The sequence below is a fragment of the Zosterops lateralis genome (assembly GCF_965231275.1).
Source record: "Zosterops lateralis genome assembly, chromosome: 8".
NCBI classification, from domain to species: domain Eukaryota; kingdom Metazoa; phylum Chordata; class Aves; order Passeriformes; family Zosteropidae; genus Zosterops; species Zosterops lateralis.
Genome location: NC_139768.1, coordinates 21,946,610 through 21,965,192, shown reverse-complemented (window position 1 = coordinate 21,965,192; position 18,583 = coordinate 21,946,610). Strand labels below are relative to the sequence as shown.

Here is an 18,583-nt window from a genome sequence, read left to right as displayed (position 1 = left end):
GCCACCGACACCGGCCACCTTCCCCGGCCGTGCCCCCCCGCCTGCCCCGCCCCGGACACCGGGCACGGCCCGCCGGCCTCGGCACCTCGGGAGCGCGCCCGGGAGCGGGTGTGGGGACTGCGCCCGGTACGTGGGGAGGTCTCGGGACTGTGCCCGGGAGCAAGTCTCGGGAGCGGGTACGAGCAGCGCGTCCCGGGAGAGGGGTCCCCGGGAGGGTTCCCAGAGAGCGCGCCTTGGGACCGGCTCTCGGGAGCGAGTCTGGGGAGCGCGCCCCGGGCCCGCTCTCGGGAGCGCGCGCGGCCCCTCACGGCCGCGGGTGACCCCTCCGCGCGCCGCCGCCCCGCCCACGCCGCTCCCCCGCCGGGCACGCGCCCGCGCCCGCCGCGCAGTGACGCCACGGCAGCGCGCGGCGCCATGACGTAACCCGCCGGCCCCGCCAATCGAAGCGCGAGAAGGGCGGTGCCGGCGCCGCTGGTTGGCTGCCGCCGCCCCCGCCCCGCCCCTCCCCGCGGCCGGCGGCGGGGGGGACCCGGATGAGGCGGCCCCTGGCGGCCGCGGCCGTTAAACGCCGGTGGGGCGCGGGCGCGACCCCCGCGATGGCGGCGGCGCGGTGAGGGCGGCGCGCCCGGGGCAGCGCGGAGGCCCGAGGATGCCGCTGCTGTACGTGATCCTGCTCTCGGCGCTGGCCGGCTGCTGCCTCACGCTCCTGCTCCAGCTCCTGCTCGTCTACTGGAAGAAGCCCGAACCCCCCGGGGCGGACGGAGCCTACGGCGGCATCGTCTACTCCCGCGTGGCGGCCGAGCACGGCCTCAGGGAATACCTGCAGGGCGCGGAGCCGGCCGGCGGCCCGGCCTCCGCGGAGCCAGTCCCCAGCCCGGCCCCGGCCTCCGCGCCCGCCGCCGCCCCGGGCGCCCAGCCCGGCCCCCAGCAACAGCAACAGCCGCCGCCGCAGCCGGAGCCCCCTCCAGCCCCCTCCTCCCGCGAGGAGACGTGCCACTTCCTCAATGCCATCTTCCTCTTCCTCTTCAGGGAGCTCAGGGACACTGCCCTGGTCAGGGACTGGGTCGTCAAGAAGATCAAGGTGGAGTTCGAGGAGCTGCTCCAGGCCAAGATGACAGGGAAGGTGCTGGAGGGGCTCAGCCTCAGGGAGGTGTCTCTGGGCGATGTCCTGCCCGTCTTCAAGTCGGTGAAGCTGATCCGGCCGGTGGCCTGCAATGAGGAGGGCTGTCCCGAGGAGCTGGGCTTTGAGGTGGACCTGGAGTACAATGGTGGCTTCCACCTGGCCATCGATGCCGACCTGGTGTTCGGCAAGTCGGCCTACCTCTTCGTGAAGATCTCCCGGGTGATGGGGAAGCTGAAGCTGGTCTTCACGCGCCTGCCCTTCACGCACTGGTTCTTCTCTTTTATGGACGACCCCGTGATAGTCTTTGAGGTGAAGTCTCAGTTTGAAGGGAGGCCCATGCCTCAGCTCACTTCCATCATAGTGAACCAGTTCAAGAAAGTCATTAAGCGCAAGCACACCTTACCCAATTATAAAATCAGGTGAGTTGTCCTGCGTCCTCAGCGTTACTTTGGGTGGTGTGCAGCAGAATTGCTGTTTTGATCTTAATGGGTATTTAGCACATTGCTTGTCTGCTGGCAGAAGCTTTCCATGAAAGAATCATTTTCCATTTACAACAGGTGAAGAAGCCATTGCACGGTGAGGTGGTTACATACCCTCATCTGGGTGTAATTAAGTGGCAGAATTAATACGTATGAAAAGTTTGGGGATCTTGACAGCTATGTGACAGTAGGACCATGATATCCCTCTTTGGAAGAGGTAGGAGGATGGCTCCATGGAGAGTGTGCGTTTGGGGTGTCCTCCCAAGCTTCTGAGCCACCAGGGCAGGACTTGTGGCTGATGCTTACCTCCAGAGGTGAGATGATTATTACTTAATATAAGAAAGGGTAGAGTTCACTGTCTAAGGAACATTAGGCAGTCTATTTCTTTTCTGGTCTGGTTAATTGCCTCAGTAATTTTGGGGGAAGTGTGAAAGTTGATAAGGGAGCTATTGCCACTGCTGTGGTAAGTAAAACTTTGAGGGACCTTTTGGGTTTTGGGGGTTTTTTGTGTTATAGTATGTTTTCTTTTACAAATGCACACACTGCAGTACAGACTGCATTGTGTAGTGAATATAACAATGTGCACTGATACTTAGCTAGCAGAATGGCAAGAGGCATATTTGCTTTGTTTCAATCCTCTGATATTGAATGTACTATGCTCAGGTACTGTGTTTCTGTTGTGTCTTACCACTCGTAGGATACCATATTGCCTTTCTATTTTGTTTGTTCTTTGTAGCTTTTACGTGTTAAGTAAGGATTTTAGGTTTGTTTACCACATTCTTCTGCAATAAGCCTTTTCCCTGAAATTTGTGAGAGATGAGTAACAGAAAATGCCTGTTTGAATTTTGAAATGTAATTAGCTTTGTAGTGGTGTAATTTTTGAAGCCTTTTCAGCTGCTTCCCCTGCAATTGAATCTATAAATGTTCTCATGAAAGTGGATTTTAAAAATATCCGAGATTTGGATAGCCCTGACAGGGCAGTAAGTAGTGGTTTTTTGAGTAATGTAGTGGTTCTTTCAGATTTTGAAGCACTGAATTGCTTTCCAGAAGAGAGAATCCCTGGACAGCAGGGAAGCTGTCATGGCAAGTTTGCTTCCATTCCCTTACTGTTTTGGAAAGAGTGAAGCTGTAAACCGTGGAGAGGAGCCTGAAGGAGAGGTTGGGGTAGCCCAGTCATGGTGCAGAGTCAGCACTCCCAGCACACCTAGAAATAACAAATGAACTTTGCACTCCCTAGACAAGTTTTTAGGGTTCCTGTGCAGCCTGTGACGATGTGCTCCTCCCCTTCAGCAGATGAAGACAGACACCTTCACTTTGCCTCTGAGAGATGCATGTGGACAGTGAGGTGTTCTCATCATTTAGTTGGAGATAGTCAATTTTCCACGTGTTTCTCAAACTTTCTGCCACCATAAAGAATGAATGAGACATGTGTGAGGGACTGAAAAGGCAAATAAGGAAACAAGGAGACCACTGAGCCTGAGACAGAAATGAGAAGTGTGATGAGAGACGGTAACTGACACTAAGAGTGATATATGAAGCATAAATAATTATAAGAAGAATTAGTAGTTAACTTAGAATGTTCTCTTTGGTTAAAGGAGTTGAGAACCTATGAATATTTGAGAGGAAAATGCAGTATCATCGCTGACTTTCACACTAGGTAGTGGGTTGGTGGCCTGCTGTGTTCAGTGAAGCAGTGTCCAGCTCTGCTGTGCTGCTTTTGACCTTTACATTTTATTGCATGTACTGAAGGTATCATTCCAACCCCGCGTTGTGAAGGGGGCACTAAGGCAGGACACAAAGCTCAGTGCACATTAATGGAATTGTCCTTAGGAAGGAAGGTTGGGTCATTGGTATTCCAGCTGTCCATAACATGGCCTTTAAAGCTTCAGGTGGGAACCTTTAGCTGTTCACAGTGGCCCAGGGTTTTGTGGAGCAAAGACTAAAACTACAAATCCTTTCCCAGCGTGTCCCAGCTGAGTTCAGGCAGGTGAATCCCCAGACTGGATAACAGCTGAGTAGTAACAATACACTCTTAGATAGTGGCAGAGCTGAGAGTTCAGGTGTTACTGAAAGCTGGTTTGGAAAATCAAGTCCCTTGCTGATAAGATGCAAATCTGGGGCTTTAAACAGAACTATAAGATTACATTGGATTTGGGATTTAGCATATCTTATATGCTAATATATTTCTTAGCAAAGAATAAATAGGAGAAAGTCAGGAGTTTCACAACTGCTTAATAACCTCTTACCTTACTTAAAGCTTAAAAGTTTCCCATCTACACGGAATGTGATTATTCTCTCCCAAGTTTTTCCCTATTGCCTATATGTCCTTAAATACATAGTATTGGCATCAATGTGTAGTTCAAATGTCTTCCTACTCTTGCTCAAGTAACTTTGTAAGTAAAACTGTGAATAGCAGTGATTACAACATTGTAAATAAAAGAAGTTGGAGTGGGAGGAATTCTCTTCATCTGATTAAAAGGGACACTTTGCTACTCTGTTTGCTTCTACACTGAACCCCACTAAAGAGTTTTATCTTGTTTCAAGGGGTTAATTAGCATATAAAAATGTCATTTTCTTTGTCTTTTGTATTAGGCAACTTCTAGAGGTTATTACTGGGTGGTGAATGGCACATGAAGAGAACTTTTACCAGTAGTTGATTTTGAACATCCTGTAACTAAGTTTGTGTTACAGATCCTGGCTTCCTCCGTTATTTAGTTACAAAATACTGTATTTAAAAAATGTATATTCATGTGTGTGCTGTCCGTTGCTACAGCCAAATTACTACACAAGTACTTTGTGTTCTTTCTAGTTAGGTACAAAATTTATGCAGCACATCAGTGATGAGTAAGGTCATATTTTGCATCATCCATTTCTACAGACTTTGTGTGATCTGCATAACTGTACCTTGAAAGTAGGAGAAGGCATCCTGCATTCCTGCTGCACTCCTAAGAGTCTATAGGGAAAGGCTGGGTAGCCTAGAAAGTGCATTTAAAGTTTGTCTAGCATTTTATACACATTTTTTCTCCATAAAAGCAATTGTCTACTAATTGAAAAAGAAGGGTTGCACTTTATGTCTAAACTAATAAGCAGTAATTTGTGTTTTACTCTAATAGCATGTAATCACTTTTCTCTGTCTCTAATAAATGTGTTTGTGTCTGGCAAAACACCCTATTTTGTAGCTGCTCTGCCATTGAATGGGAATTGCTATCTTGTGTGGTAGAATTTGAATGAATCCCTGGATGTAAGGCTGCTGGTAAAATCCAGTGAATGTAGGCTGGGGTTTTCTTTTTTTTTGTCATCATTGATAAAGGGTTTATGCAATTCTATTGATAACAGCAACAGTTAAACTTTTGTAGTTAACATCAATGTATTTGTTGCTTTATAATAGAAATGCAAACAGCTTTTGGGCAAACATTTTGGTATGTCAGAGCAGTGTCTTGTTCAGGTGTGAGGAAGATCTAATACAACCTTGTTTTCATGTAGGTTTCTTTTAGTAGAGCAGGGCAGTGAATACTATCAGCACAAAGTGGAGTTTATCTTGTGGCCTGAGCCTTTGGTGTTTCATTGTTTACACTCAAACAGTTCTTTAATGCTGTAGGCACTGTTCATGTTGGTTTTAGCTTTATCGTGTCCTTTTAATAGTGGCTGTTAAAGTGGTTCACCCTAAGCTGCAGCTCTTTGCATTGCTGTTGTATGTTTAGGATTAAGGGGCACAGAGTAAGGACTGTTTCAGGTGTGTGTCTCCTTGCCTGATGGTGCTGTTGCAGTAGTCGTGGGTTCATCTGTGTTAGTTCTCCAATGAGTTCTACCTTGCTCATTAACCTTTTGTTAAGTTGCTTATGGTGACAGCCTTGCTGTGCCCCCCTCAGCTCAGGTTTATCAGTACACTGATTATGCTGTGTCCAGCCTGTTCTTAATAGTTGGGTGTATTTTTGCTCTTTTGCACAGCTCCTGATCTTGCTTTTAGATTTTGGAGAGGTTTGGGTTTTGAGTTCCTTCTAGGCAATAAAAACACACTTTGCCATAATGAAGAGACAGAGCCTGTTGTGTATATGTAAAATCCTTCTGCCAGAATTTAACTTCCTGGTGTTTCTTAAGCAATGATGTAAAAAAAAAAAAAAAAAGAAACGCTGACAGCTGCCTCTTTTTTTAATTTTTTTTTTTCTTTCTTGAATTAATTTTTTTTCTTAAATTATATATCACAAGTTCATCCATTCAGATTCTGAGCCGACCAGGTGTTGCCTAAGCAGTGGGTCAGTTCTGTATATTTTAGGAAGACTTTGTTTCTTAGCTTTTTACATTAAAAAACCTAATTATTTTGTATTGGTACTAGCCTGCTTTGACAGGCTCTGTTTGTTTTATTTTAATGCAAGCTACTACAGAGGGGAATAACTTCTTTTTTGCTTTATAACTGTGACTTTATAACAAAACATTGCTTCTACCATTTCTGTATTGGGTGTTTAGATGACCTCTGCCCACTTCCAACATGAACTATCCTTAGAACTGATCATTTGCAATATATTTAGTCATGTTAAATAGTTTTATGCTTTATTTGGAAGCTGGGGCTATATTGAATTTCTCTGGGAAGAACAATTAGACAAGCCTGCTTTTATTTACCATTATAGAACGTAATTTGAGAGTTACATAGTAGTTTTCTATTTTTGGCAAAACTTAAGCCGAGAAATAATGTAAAAAGCTATTGATTTGAAACGTGTCTTACAATAGAAATTACTTCATCATGAGGAAATGGAGGTATTGGAAAATGTATAAAATTAAAACAAGTATGTATTATTTATGTGATGAGGCAGGAGTACCAGAAATAATCAGATCTTGGGACTGTGATCATGTCTTTGCTTCAGAGACCTTTCTCTGTAGCTGCTGCAAAGGGAGGGGTTTTCTTTTTGAGTGGATTTCTACTGTAGCTGATCTGAATCTCTCATTAGTTAAATCTGTAAGACTCCTGCTTGAAGTTCTCATTCCTACTGCTGCTGAAAGGAAAGGGTGGTTGGTTTGTTGGGGTTTTTATCACCATGCCTGCTTTAGGTACAAAACTCATCTACTGTACAAAAGCATTAAAAAAGCCTCCAGGATCTGAGTCCTTTTCTGCCCTGCAAAAATTGATGGTAAAGCAGCACTGTGACTTTCAGACTGTCTCAGAGATACTGCCCTGAATGATGCCAGGGCAGTTTCTACGCTGCTAATGGCAAAGTGGTGATAATTTCACTCAGTAGATGTGTCTGTAATCAGTAGTTTCATGCTTGGAAGTTTATCTTAATACTGCATTGACAAGTAGTTTTCCTTAGTCTTACAGGAACAGATAAATGGGTCTGTAGGCAACCTGACACACAATAAACACAACTAAACCTCAGAACAGCATTTTTTTTTCCCCCAAGTGTGCTGCATGTAGAAGGAAGCTTTTTTTTAATGCAGAGCTTTTTACTGTTTTATTTTGGGAGGGCTCCATCTCAGGCATACATAATTTCTGGAGGGTCACTAAGTACAAGTTTCTTAAGATTGTATGAAATTATGTGGTACCATGTCTGTATGTAAATCTTACGTAGCCAGCAAGTTCATATCCATTGGTTCTAAGAGTCTTGAAACATTTTTATTCATCTTCCCCAGCTCCAGCACTTCATGAGTTTTCACACTGGAAAGACTGAATTCTGAAAGAATGCCAGTTTGAAACTTGTTCATAGTAAAGTCAGAATTAATGAGTGACCAGCTACATACCAGACATTTCTCAGTATGCAGGTGACATTCTTTTCAGCTTAAGAGTGAGCCTTTTTCTGTGCTTAGTCAACAAATCTTACATTTTCTGTTCTTACCTACAAGTGTGAGGAACTAACACATCACTGACTTGAGATGGATTGGTGAAAAACTGGGAGACCAGAGGTATGGGACAAGGGGAAAATCTCAGCTGGAGGGAGAGATGGATGAAGATGCAGGATAAAGGAATATGTTTCAGTGGTTGATATCTGCCTTTGCTGCAGATAGAAATCCAACCAGCATAATTGAGCTGAGATGAAAATAGGACCTCCTTCAGCTTTTCTTCCTTGCAACAGTATATAAAACACTGTACAACAAGAATGTAAAGAAAAATTACCTCATTTAATCCTTTGCTGGTTTGTATTAGAGGTTACTTGATCTTAGTCCTACAATGAACTGTCATGTGGATAGTGAATAAAGACTCTGAAAAGTCTGTTAAGATTTATTTAGTGTTTGATGGGGGTTTGCCTGCACCAGCATTGAGACCACATTTCTGTTCATCTGGACTCTGATCTTGAACTGATCGTGTTGCTCAGTGAACACAAATACGGATCTTTTTTGTTCAGTTGTCCTAATTTATGTTGCTTTCAAAGCATTTAGATAAGATATGAAGTAAGCAGTAGTAGTGTTTATTTTTTGAAAGGTAACTTATTTCAAAATATAGATGATATGGGAGTTAATCACTTTACTGAGCTGTAGGCCTCTAACAAAGGTCTGGGTTTGGTTCTGAGCCTGTCTGCTGGAGCAGAGTGTTCAGACTCTGGAACTGGGCTCTTCTGAACCTTCTGCAGGCTGTGATTTTTATACTCTGTGCATAGATAGCACAATTAATGTTCCTCACTTGTCACACAGAACTGAACACTGGCTTTTCCTGAAGGAGATTAATTTGGAGAACAAAGACACAGAATTTACCTGTAAAGGTGTAGCTAATACAGCTCTCAATAGCTCATTGGATGTAAAAATATAGGAGTCTTTTTTGTTAGACCTATTTATATATATTAAATGCATGGAAACAGTTAATCTTTCATTGGCAAATGATCAGAAAGCTCTGGGTAAGGACAGTAGATTTTAGTGGGGTAGAGCAAGTGTAGTGCTGGTGAAGCTCAGCCTCAAGCTGCTGGATTCACTATTGGAATATGTCCTTTCATGTTCTGGCTTTCTGTGGGAAACTGCTTATTCTGCATTCCTGCAGAGATGGCCTGAAGTCACCCAGTATGTTCCTGTGTTTACAGCTCATGTTCACACTTGTTTGATGTAAAACTGTTTCAACATTTGTGTATTCCTGATATTTTTTCTTTAGCATATAGTAAAAGACTAAATTTAAGACTTCTTCTGGGATTAATAAGTTTTATTTTGTAAACTGAGTATGGAGAGAAATTAACAACCTGCATAGGTAGGTTACATGAATAGATAATTTGTGTACAATTTAACTTCCCAACATCTTAATTCCTTGTTCAGTGCTGCTGGAGTTCAGCAGAATGGCCTGTGAGGAGCAGTGTCCCCAGCCCTCTACGTTAAAGCCACTTCATGAGGAATTCTACTCCAGCAATACAGTTCACACATTTTTGAAGGTTTACCAGATGTCATAAAGCTCTGTCTGAAATAGAGTGTATTACAGTGATCAGATGATGGTAGTTAATCAGACTGTTACACACACTCAAAGACAGTAATTAATTGCCAGATATGACTAGCATAAAATTAAATTAGGTTTATCACTTGGGAATTAATTTTTTGGTAATTTTTTGTTGCTTTAGGTGAAAAACTTACACTTTGAAGGACCCTTTGAGACATAAATTCAGAAAAATTATTTCTTACTTTCTGTCTTTTAAAAATTATCTGATGATATCTAATGAAGATCATAACACATATATTTTGTTCCTGACTTTCTTAACTGAGAGCTAATGCTAAGCAGGATATTTTCCTGCATCAGTGTCAATGGCAGCATTGCTATGAAAAATGCTCACTCACAAGGAAATATGTACAAATGTTAAAATTTACTTTTGTAATGGCATTAAGTACAAGTATTAAGTATATAGTGTTTGCCAGTGGAATGAAGATAGTTATACTGATAGTAACTACTACCACATATGTAAAATACTTTAAATTATGCTTAAACCTGTGAAAAATATCCTGTCACATATGCTTTATATGTAGCATCTTAAAGGAAACACACTGAATAGTAAAAATTAAAATGGACTTTTTCATGAATGTCACCTGTGTAGTAAATGGTTTAAACCATTTTTCCTGTTTGGCTGAGCTCAAATGGGAAGAGTAGAAATGGAAGATCCCATTCTTGCAGTGAAGTGGTACTGGGCTCCTGGTGGTGTTTGGATCACCTCTGAATGATCTGGCTTGGTGAATAGTTACTAATTAATTAACCAGGGGAAATGACTCCAAAAACTTCAGCAGTTGTATGGTTCTTTTGTTGGTTTGTTTTTGGGGTATTTCTTAAGAATAACTGCATACTTGCTAAGAAAACTTGAGAAGAAACAAAACAGCCCTAATGTTTCCAAGCAAAGAGCCTAGTGAAGTAGAAAGAGAGGTGGGGTGGGAACAGCAATGTTAGGCACTGGTATTGTTCTAAAACAATACTACAAAAACTCAGATGTTTTTTTTCTTTTCCTCTGTTCCTCTGAATGAAGGGCAAATTAGAGAAAGTATCCAAATTCATAATCTGAGCAACTGCTTCTATCAAATGTAATCATTAGTCCTAAGTGTAACTGAGTTGTGCAGGATTTGGAAAGTGCAGGAATCCTTCCTGTTATTAACCTCAGAAACCCTTCCTGTGTTTGATTGTCAGCAGTGGTGCCACAGGTCGTGCCCAGACTGAGCATCTATGTTACTTGATCCTGTTTACAGTATGTGGGTCTATTAATAAAATGCTGTGACTTTGCTGTGGTGTCATCTTTGCTTGGGGGACAGCTGGCAAGTACATGGCCGTGGTGTGTCCCTGGGTCCATCTGTGCCCTCCCCACCACTGCAGTCCCTGAGCTCTCACATGGCAGCTGCTCACAGCTTCAGGGTGAGCTCTCAGTCATCTCAGCTTTGGAAATGCTGCTACTGAGCCTGAGCTCCCAGCCTGTGAATTGGAGCATCTTCTGTCTTGTCAGGAGTGACTGCGTAAATGTAGACTGAGGAGAAGCTTCCACAGCTGGAGCATTTTTAAAACTAAGTGGAGGGGTGAAGATAAACCTTGGGAAGCTCTCTTGCCTAGAATTCACAACAGATAAAACGATTTTTTTTTCTCTTTTGGTTTACAGCTGTCAGAGACTGCTTTCAGCAGCGAGACAGTTGTTTTCTGTCTAAGCAGCCTAAGAGATGTCACTTTTTTCACATGGATATAGGGTGGGGTTTAGAGCAGAGGATTAAAAGTCTTCAGTAAGTCGTGTTCAGAGCTTAGACTTCTCACAGAACATTATTATCTTTCTGCTCTAACCGGGATTGCAGACAGGTGACGTTTGTAGAGACTCGAGACTTCCTTATGGGAGAACATTCTGCTGAAGTGAGCAAAAGCAAATGTTTGCCTAGCATCAGTCACTGGGACCAATTTGTCATCCAGCTGGCTGAAGGTGGAGTTTTGGTGTGGCTTGGGTTTTATTTGCTTTTTTATGTATATGCTTTTTATTTTTTGTTTCTTTTTCTTGCTGCTGTTTTCCTTGAATGCCTAAAAGCTGGTTGCTAAACCACATCTACTTCTCTTTCAGCTGTATGTGAACATGAGCACATTCTGTATTTTCTGTCCCATTTGGAGCAAAGCCACAACAATTCCAGCTCTTTGATTGGACAGGGAAATTTTGTCTTCATCCTGTCTGAATTACACCAGGATTTTTATTCCTTAATTTGAATCAAGAGAACCTGAAAACTCAGGGATCAAACAGGCATTGACTACATTGAGCTAACAAAGCTGTTTCAGGTTTTTTTTGAATTTAGAATTTGGGAAGGTAGTGTTCCTAAAATGCAAAGAAGTGTGCACCTGGTCAAGGTGATCTGGTTTGTGCTGATAAGAAAAAAGTTTTGGTAAGATTTATTTTTTACCTGTAGCTATTCCAATACAGGCAGTAAATCCATATCGTTAAGACTGTCCATGTCATATAAGCAGAAAAAAATCTATGATTTTTTTTTTAAGAAACTACTAGACTCTTTATGTTTATTCTTTTGTTTGTTCTTGTGGAAGTCAAAAACAAATTGAAGTTTGAGAAGTGTCTTGTCTCAGATGTATGACTCAAGATATACCTAAGAGTTATGGAGAAGAAAGAAGGTTATTTTAAGAAACTGGAAATGTGTGAAACTTCTTTGAAGAGAAAAAGAGAATAGTAAAATCATTCCCCTTTTTTTTTTTCCTTTTTTTTTGAGATCTTGGTTTTAAAAAAAAAGAGGGGACTGTTCATATATTGAGAGCTTGTGTGTATGAGCCTCCTACATGTGTGTGGCAGAATATCCTGTAAGACAGTGGGTGGATTACTAGATCTGATTGGCAGTTTACAATAAAACTTCCTAGAAAATAAACACTTCCTTATTACAATGTTTTTTCAGGCAGCTTGTAAGTCAGATTGTCATGGCTGTGAATAAAGCTAAAATTAGTCTTATTTGTTATAGAAATCTACTGTAATTTGAATTGTTAAAATCCCTCGAGTGTGAATACTAATACAGTTCATTAGCAGAAATTAGTGGAAGCTGGAGAATTGCTTTTGTAAAATCTATAACAAAACTTACAAAGAAACCAGTACTGCTACTTTTTTTTTGTTCAAAATAAGGATGAGCCTCATTTTTGTATCTTCAGTGTGAAGAATGATATAAGCTGTTTACATTATAATACCTGGCAAGTGTAAATGTTAGCTGATAAGTACTTTTAAAATCTTATTAAGGTGATCATGTCTTTTTAGGAGTGGATTTTAATATTTTAGAATTTTTGTAGAAGTAAAACTTCATATTAAATTACATGCAGGGTTAGAATAGAGGACTTCTTTATATCTTAAAGTATCTGGTCCAAATCACTCTTTGAAATTTACACACTTTACAAGTGCCTGACTTGTGTTTTTGTGACTCAGGTGAAAAACACAATCTAAAAATAACTCAATTCTGTTGAGAGTTAGTTGAACCTTTTGATTAATCCCCAAACTAAAAATAAATCCAGCAGTTAAGTCTTTCAACAATACTTTAAATACTACAATCTTCACATTCAGTAGCACTTGCAAAATTGAAATCTAAACACAGTCTCTCTTTAGATTGCGATAGAATTTTCCTTAACATTTTAGAGGAAAACTGAGACTTGCAATGCATTCAAAGTATCTTTATGCCAAAGGTGCTTGCATTTTTGTTTGTTTGACTCTTCTGAGGTTTAAAATCTTTTTGCTTTTTATTAAAATTCAGATGTTCAGTTAATATAACTTAAAAATTCCTAAACCTGAAAATGTTTAATCTTTATGTCAATAGAGTAGTGCTGGGATTCATATCATACGAGTATTTAATGTGGTCCTAAACTGAGGTTCAGTAATTTTAAACACTGTTTTAGATACCAAACTTCCTTTATAAAACCAATGAATAATTGAAAACTTTTTGTATAACTTATTGAGAAGTTATTTTGTGAACTTCTAATAGGAAAATATTCTCACTACTTAGTAGCTAAGGCTCTACAAGATCCCACCTCCCACTTATAAATGAAACCATAAGGCTTTCTACTTCTCCCAGTAGGTTGTGGAATACTGAGGGCTTTTGAATTTTTATTCCTGTCTCTGTTTAGCTGTGAACACTTTATTGTTTTGGGGTTTTTTTACTGGAATTCTGGATATTCTTAACTGATGCAATGAGCAGACATAGAAACATATGCTTATCATACCAGAAAATCAATATTTTTTGTAATCCTCAATAGGTTTCCTCTTGCAACTAAAAATATTGTTAGGATAGCAGGTTATTTGGGATTAGGTTAATTAAATTAAGGTATAAAAGACTTCTGTCCTCTTTTCTGTTAAAAGTTGGATAAAGGGCCACAAAACAGTCATCACAGAACAGTGAATTTAAATTAAAGGGAATGTAGGTCAGACATCTTTAAAATTAAATCACCAAATCCAGACTTGTTCTGAGTACATGAGTTCTGCTTCCAGAACTGGCAACTGGAAGGGAGAATTCTCCCTATTCAGGGGCTGGAAGCACTCAGAATGATGGGAATAAGCTTGATGTGCTCGGGTTTTTTCTGGATACACTTTTGATCTAGGCTTTGGGGAGGTGGTGACGAGAGGGAATGAGTCACTGAAGAGCAAATGAGCCACTGAAGTGACTCTGAGGTCTGGCGTGAATGGAGTCTGTAGAAGTCCTTCACGTCAAGGAGACACTGCCTGCAGTGCCTGGAAACAGTTTTGCTGTGCTTTGTGTGTGGAAGAGCTTAGTGTTGTGCTATTTTAGTGTCTACCTTTAATCCTATATATTAATTCAGTAACTTTATCTTAATTCCTTTCAGTATAATCATCTGACTGATTCCTCGTGTGAAGGAGGAATTTTTGCTGTTTGTATCTTGCAATATTTTTAAAGAAACACTCGTTGCACTACAGCTTCTTTTAAATACTGTTTCTGTAGGGTTGGGTTTTTTTCACTTGCTAAAATGTCACATGAAGTTTGATTGATGGATATTCCTCTTCGTATTAATGCTAGGCTTTAGCTAGCATTTTCTTAATAGTGTGCTGTCTGAATTTCAGACCTTTGGACAAATAGGATGAGTTTGTTGAGGGACTCTGGTAATTTAAAAACAAGTCGAAAAGACACTAAAAGTATTTAGTATGAGGCACTTGTAAAGACTTTCTGCAGAGAGAGCATCCATTGCTGGCCTGCTGCAGTCCTGCCAAACAGAAGGGCAGGGATGATGGCTCTGTAAGAACAGAAGGACAGGGATGATGACTCTCTAAGAACATGTGCCCTGCTTTTAAAGAGTGGGGAAGGTCCAGGCTTTTCCTGCCATGGGGAGAAGATGGGAGAGGCGGTGGGGCCTGACCCTGCCGGGAGCTTGGATTTCCTGTGTGTGATTTTACAACACAAACAACAGTCCCACCCTGTTGCCAGCAGTGCCCATCTGGGTCTGTGTTAGTTCACCACCTCCCAGTGGGGAAGTCTTTCCAAATAAATAGTGTTGTCTTGCACTTAAATGTTCTGACAACAGTTCAGTTCTCTAAAATGTAACTGAAATCTACAGGAAATTGTAATTTGTCCGATGTTTAATTTTGGAAATGTGCAAACTCTGTAAATTAAATAGATAAATGCTATGATATCAATTTAGAAGGCTTCAGAGCAGCAATAAAACATTAAAAAAGCATTTAATGTGGGATATTCATCTCTTTATATGTTGGTAGTGCCAATGGAAATAGGTGATGTGTTCTTTTTTTTTTTTTTTTGCTAATGATTTTGCAAATTAGTTGCGGTGATAAGAATGTAAACATAAGCGCTTGTGGTAAATTAAACATGTTGAGGCTGCATTTTAATCCCATATTTGTAGAAAATATAAGTAGTGCTGCACAAAGTCCCCTATACACTGTTAAGTGCTTTATATATTATTGTATATAACTATATTGATATTTTAGAATTAATTCCTCTTTAATTCATTGTTGTGTACATTTTTAGAAAAGGATTTTGAAAATAGAAATCAAAATTACAGTAAACATTGTCTTAATCTAGCAGAAAAAAATATTTTTTGGGGCTTGTTTCATTATTCTGTGCTGCAGCAAAGGTTTGCATTGTGTGCTGTACTAACACTTTGTTCTGAAGTCACTTAAGGATGATGGTTTTACTTTGAATGTGTAGATAGATATGTCTGCATCCTTACTGGAATGTTTCAGTTTGATATTTTGCTTTTCTGGTTTACTTTTAGCATTTAGAACAGATTTGTCCAAGTTTGTGTTCTTGTAAATGGCCTGCAGGATGTGTGCACACGTAAGCGAAAAGCCTTCGAAATACCAACACTTTTACTCACGGTATTTGCAGAAATTGGGAGAGCTAATTGTAACCTACTGAATCCTCTTCCTTTGTCTTTTTTCCCTGCCAGAAATTTTGTTTCAGTAAGTCACTGAAGCTCAGAATGGCTGTTGTGAGTTTGATGCTCCCATGGAAAACTACCTTTATAATAGATTTGGGAGAAGGCATATTGGCAGTTGCTGGTACTAATTGGAAAGTAGCTAAAAATCCTCAAGTACCTGTTCACTCAAAACCTGGCATTATTTTCCAGTGTGCTTGCCTAATTCTTCCTTTTCTGCAAAATCAGAGCTAAGTCTGTATTTTGAGGGGATTAAATAATTCCTAACAGGAACAGGGCACCCTTCCTTGTGCTTAAATTGAGAAACATGAGGTGGACCTGAGTGGGGAGGTGGCCAGGCCATGTTGTGGTGTGAAGTTTTGTACAATCAGAGCAGTGGGGTCATCTTGGTGGTTTTTCCCCTACCCTTGTGATGCTTGCTGTTACTTTAGTAATTCAAGAACTATAAAGGAAAATTATGAGTAAAATACCAGATCAGTTGGTATTTGAACAAGGCATATTTTGAGTTAGTTGTTTGTGGTATACTCCTAAACTGTGGCCAGAGTGATTTAATAGCCTCTTATTTTTCATGCACAAGACTTAAAAGAAAAAGTATTTAAAACCGAGTATTTTTATGTGACATATTTCAAAATGGTTTTCTTCATGAAGGAGTTAATGAGGGAGAAACTTGGAAACAAATTAAAGTTAGAAGTTGAATTGGATTTCAGGAAAATAGCTGGAGTGTTGAGTTGTGTTTATTCACAAAGAGAACAAAAGAAATGTCTTTCTCATGGCTCTGTACGAGGCTGTTGCTCATTCAGCACCGAAGTGTCTTGAATCAGAGCATGGAGCTCCCTCCCAAAGTGTGTGCTGACAGTTAAAGGATGGCTTCATTATTTATTTGTGTTTCTGAAACTCTTCAGTTCAGCTCCATGTGACTGTTTCCTGAACATATTGTGATCTCTGAATGTGACAAGCAGATGCCTCTGATGGTTGAGCAAACAGAACTTATGAAAGAGTTCTTTCTCATGAAATGGCAGAGACATCCTGCAGGCTGTGCTGCTCCTCTCCTGTGATTTGTAAATCTCCACACAAATAATTGCTGGGAGGCTGCATCAGTGACAGAGGATGGAAACCAAGGCACAAGGCAGTGCTAGGAAATGAGAGCAATAAATAAAGACAGAAAGAACAAATACCCTGTAAAAGATTTTTTTCCCCAAAACTTTAGTAGAGATGCTGTGATACGGTTCTTGGTGCAGGGTTGTGACCCTCGCTGTTGGGATTGAGCACTGTGTGTGTGAGCCATGGGCTGGGGCTGCAGCTGTGCAGCCTCTCCCCCTCCTCCCCTCCCTCAGATCAGGGCTGTGTCTGACACCAGAGCACTATCACTTAAAAACCAGATTGGTATTTATAACTCAGCATTTTCTAATCAAAGAGAGAGGATTATGTAGTGAGATAGTTGGTGTTTTATGCACATTATCTGGAACATGAACTGCTTTTCCTGTGAATCACATGCTGCAGTGAGGGAAATAAAGCTCAAGGGCAAATGTTTAGAATACCTGTATCTTTATTTTTATTCAAGAAGACTGACTAAGAAGAGCAACTTAAAGTTTTTTACAAAGTGTAGGAAGAGCCAATCCCTGTAACTAAAGTGAGCTGTTGATTAGGGTGCACCAATGGCACTGTCATGAAAAATTTAAGTTTTAGGTTTGTAGCATATTTTCATCTTTCTGTGCTGTGATGTTTATGCAGATAAAATTTAAAAGATCTGGTAAGATATTTACTGCAATAAGACTCCTGTGTTAAATCATGTTTGCAGTCATAACATACTGTGTGATTTTTACCAGCTTCCCACTTTCTCAGAATTATCTGTGCTAGTAGATGTAACTAGTAGATGTAACTCTCTATTCCTGTGAAGCAATTTTTGTTTGTATTGTCCAGTCTGCTGCATTCAAAAGCTTTAGTAGCTCCTACTCATTCATTTTGACCAACGGATATATAGGAATGGCAGTATTTCTCTTTTTAAAGAGTGTTAAAGATTCATTATCATCCTGTTACTTTTTTTATATTTTTGAGTGTTCACATTGTGTAATTTGAATTAAGAGAAGTTTCTTCTGTATTTTTCAGATTCAAGCCATTTTTTCCAATTCAAGTATTGCCATCTGATGAATATGAAGATCGAGATCTCTCTATACAAGATATTCTATTGACAGAAGGTCGACTGAAAGTCACATTAATTGAATGTTCAAGGTACATTTTTGTGCACTTTGGCTCATTCTTGACTAAGCAAGGACCAGTGTTTCCTCAGTTTGTAGTAATTATAGTTGTAGGCCAGTCCTGAATCACAAGGTGGCAGCTTTGGTGTTATGATTGCACTCTAACCAAGAAATGTACTTTCCTTGAAGTAAAAATTGACAAATGAGTGTTGCAGTTATTTTCTGAGGCACTTCTGGTTTGTGTGGGGACAAGCCTTTGCCTTTCTGAATTTTGCCTGGTTACAAGCTAGTCTCTGCCTCCTCTTATTTGCTTAGTTTGCTTTTCTGCCTCAGCAAATTATGAGTCTCATTCCAGGACAATATAAATGTTGTAATTATATTACTGTATTATGTAAGCAAAAGGAAATAATTGTTTCACTCAGTCTTACATAAATCCAAATAATCACTTTTATAAGGCATTATTGTTGTCTTGGTCTTGAACAAAGTAGTGGAAAGGAAGAAATAAAATCTATTTCCTTTGTTCATTGAAGAGAATATTATTCTCTTCAAAGCTGGAGAAAAGGTGTGTGGGCTCTTGATTTGTTGGGTTTTTTTGTCAGACCTCTTGGTTTATGTTAGATCTTATCCAAGTAGTGCTGAGGCTTTGATCTAGTCATGTGCAGTTGTACTCTTTATGAACTAAACTGCTTTGCAGAAACACTCTTTTTTTAACCTGTTCTTTTCACTGCTTCTATTCCCATATCAACTCCTCTTTGCACTTTCATTCTGCAGCACTGTACAACCATTTGAGCTGTATTTGCTGCACTGATGTGGTTTATCAGTAGTCAGGATTTCCTGAGACTATTCTTCTGCTTCTAAGGGTTCTGTGGTGGCAGCAGTGGTTATATTTTTGTGATAAAATTTCTGCTTACCTGTCTCCCTGTCTTTGTGACATTTTCTGTGGATGATCCGAGGATAGTAAATAACTGTTTGTATTCCTTGGCCACCAGGAGCATTTCCCCTTTGA

The 18,583-nt window shown here is 40.5% G+C and overlaps 1 protein-coding gene across 1 annotated transcript in view; it reads left to right on the top strand.

The window, feature by feature from the left end:
- Window positions 1-649: 649 nt before the first annotated feature.
- PDZD8 (PDZ domain containing 8) overlaps window positions 650-18,583 on the top strand; it is a gene marked incomplete at its 5' end in the record, with an annotated part of 52,671 nt that continues 34,737 nt past the window's right edge. Inside the window, 2 exons of the mRNA XM_083866529.1 lie at window positions 650-1,542; window positions 17,489-17,611. Coding sequence (XP_083722655.1) covers window positions 650-1,542; window positions 17,489-17,611 — 1,016 coding nt within the window. The remainder of the gene's footprint in view (window positions 1,543-17,488; window positions 17,612-18,583) is intronic.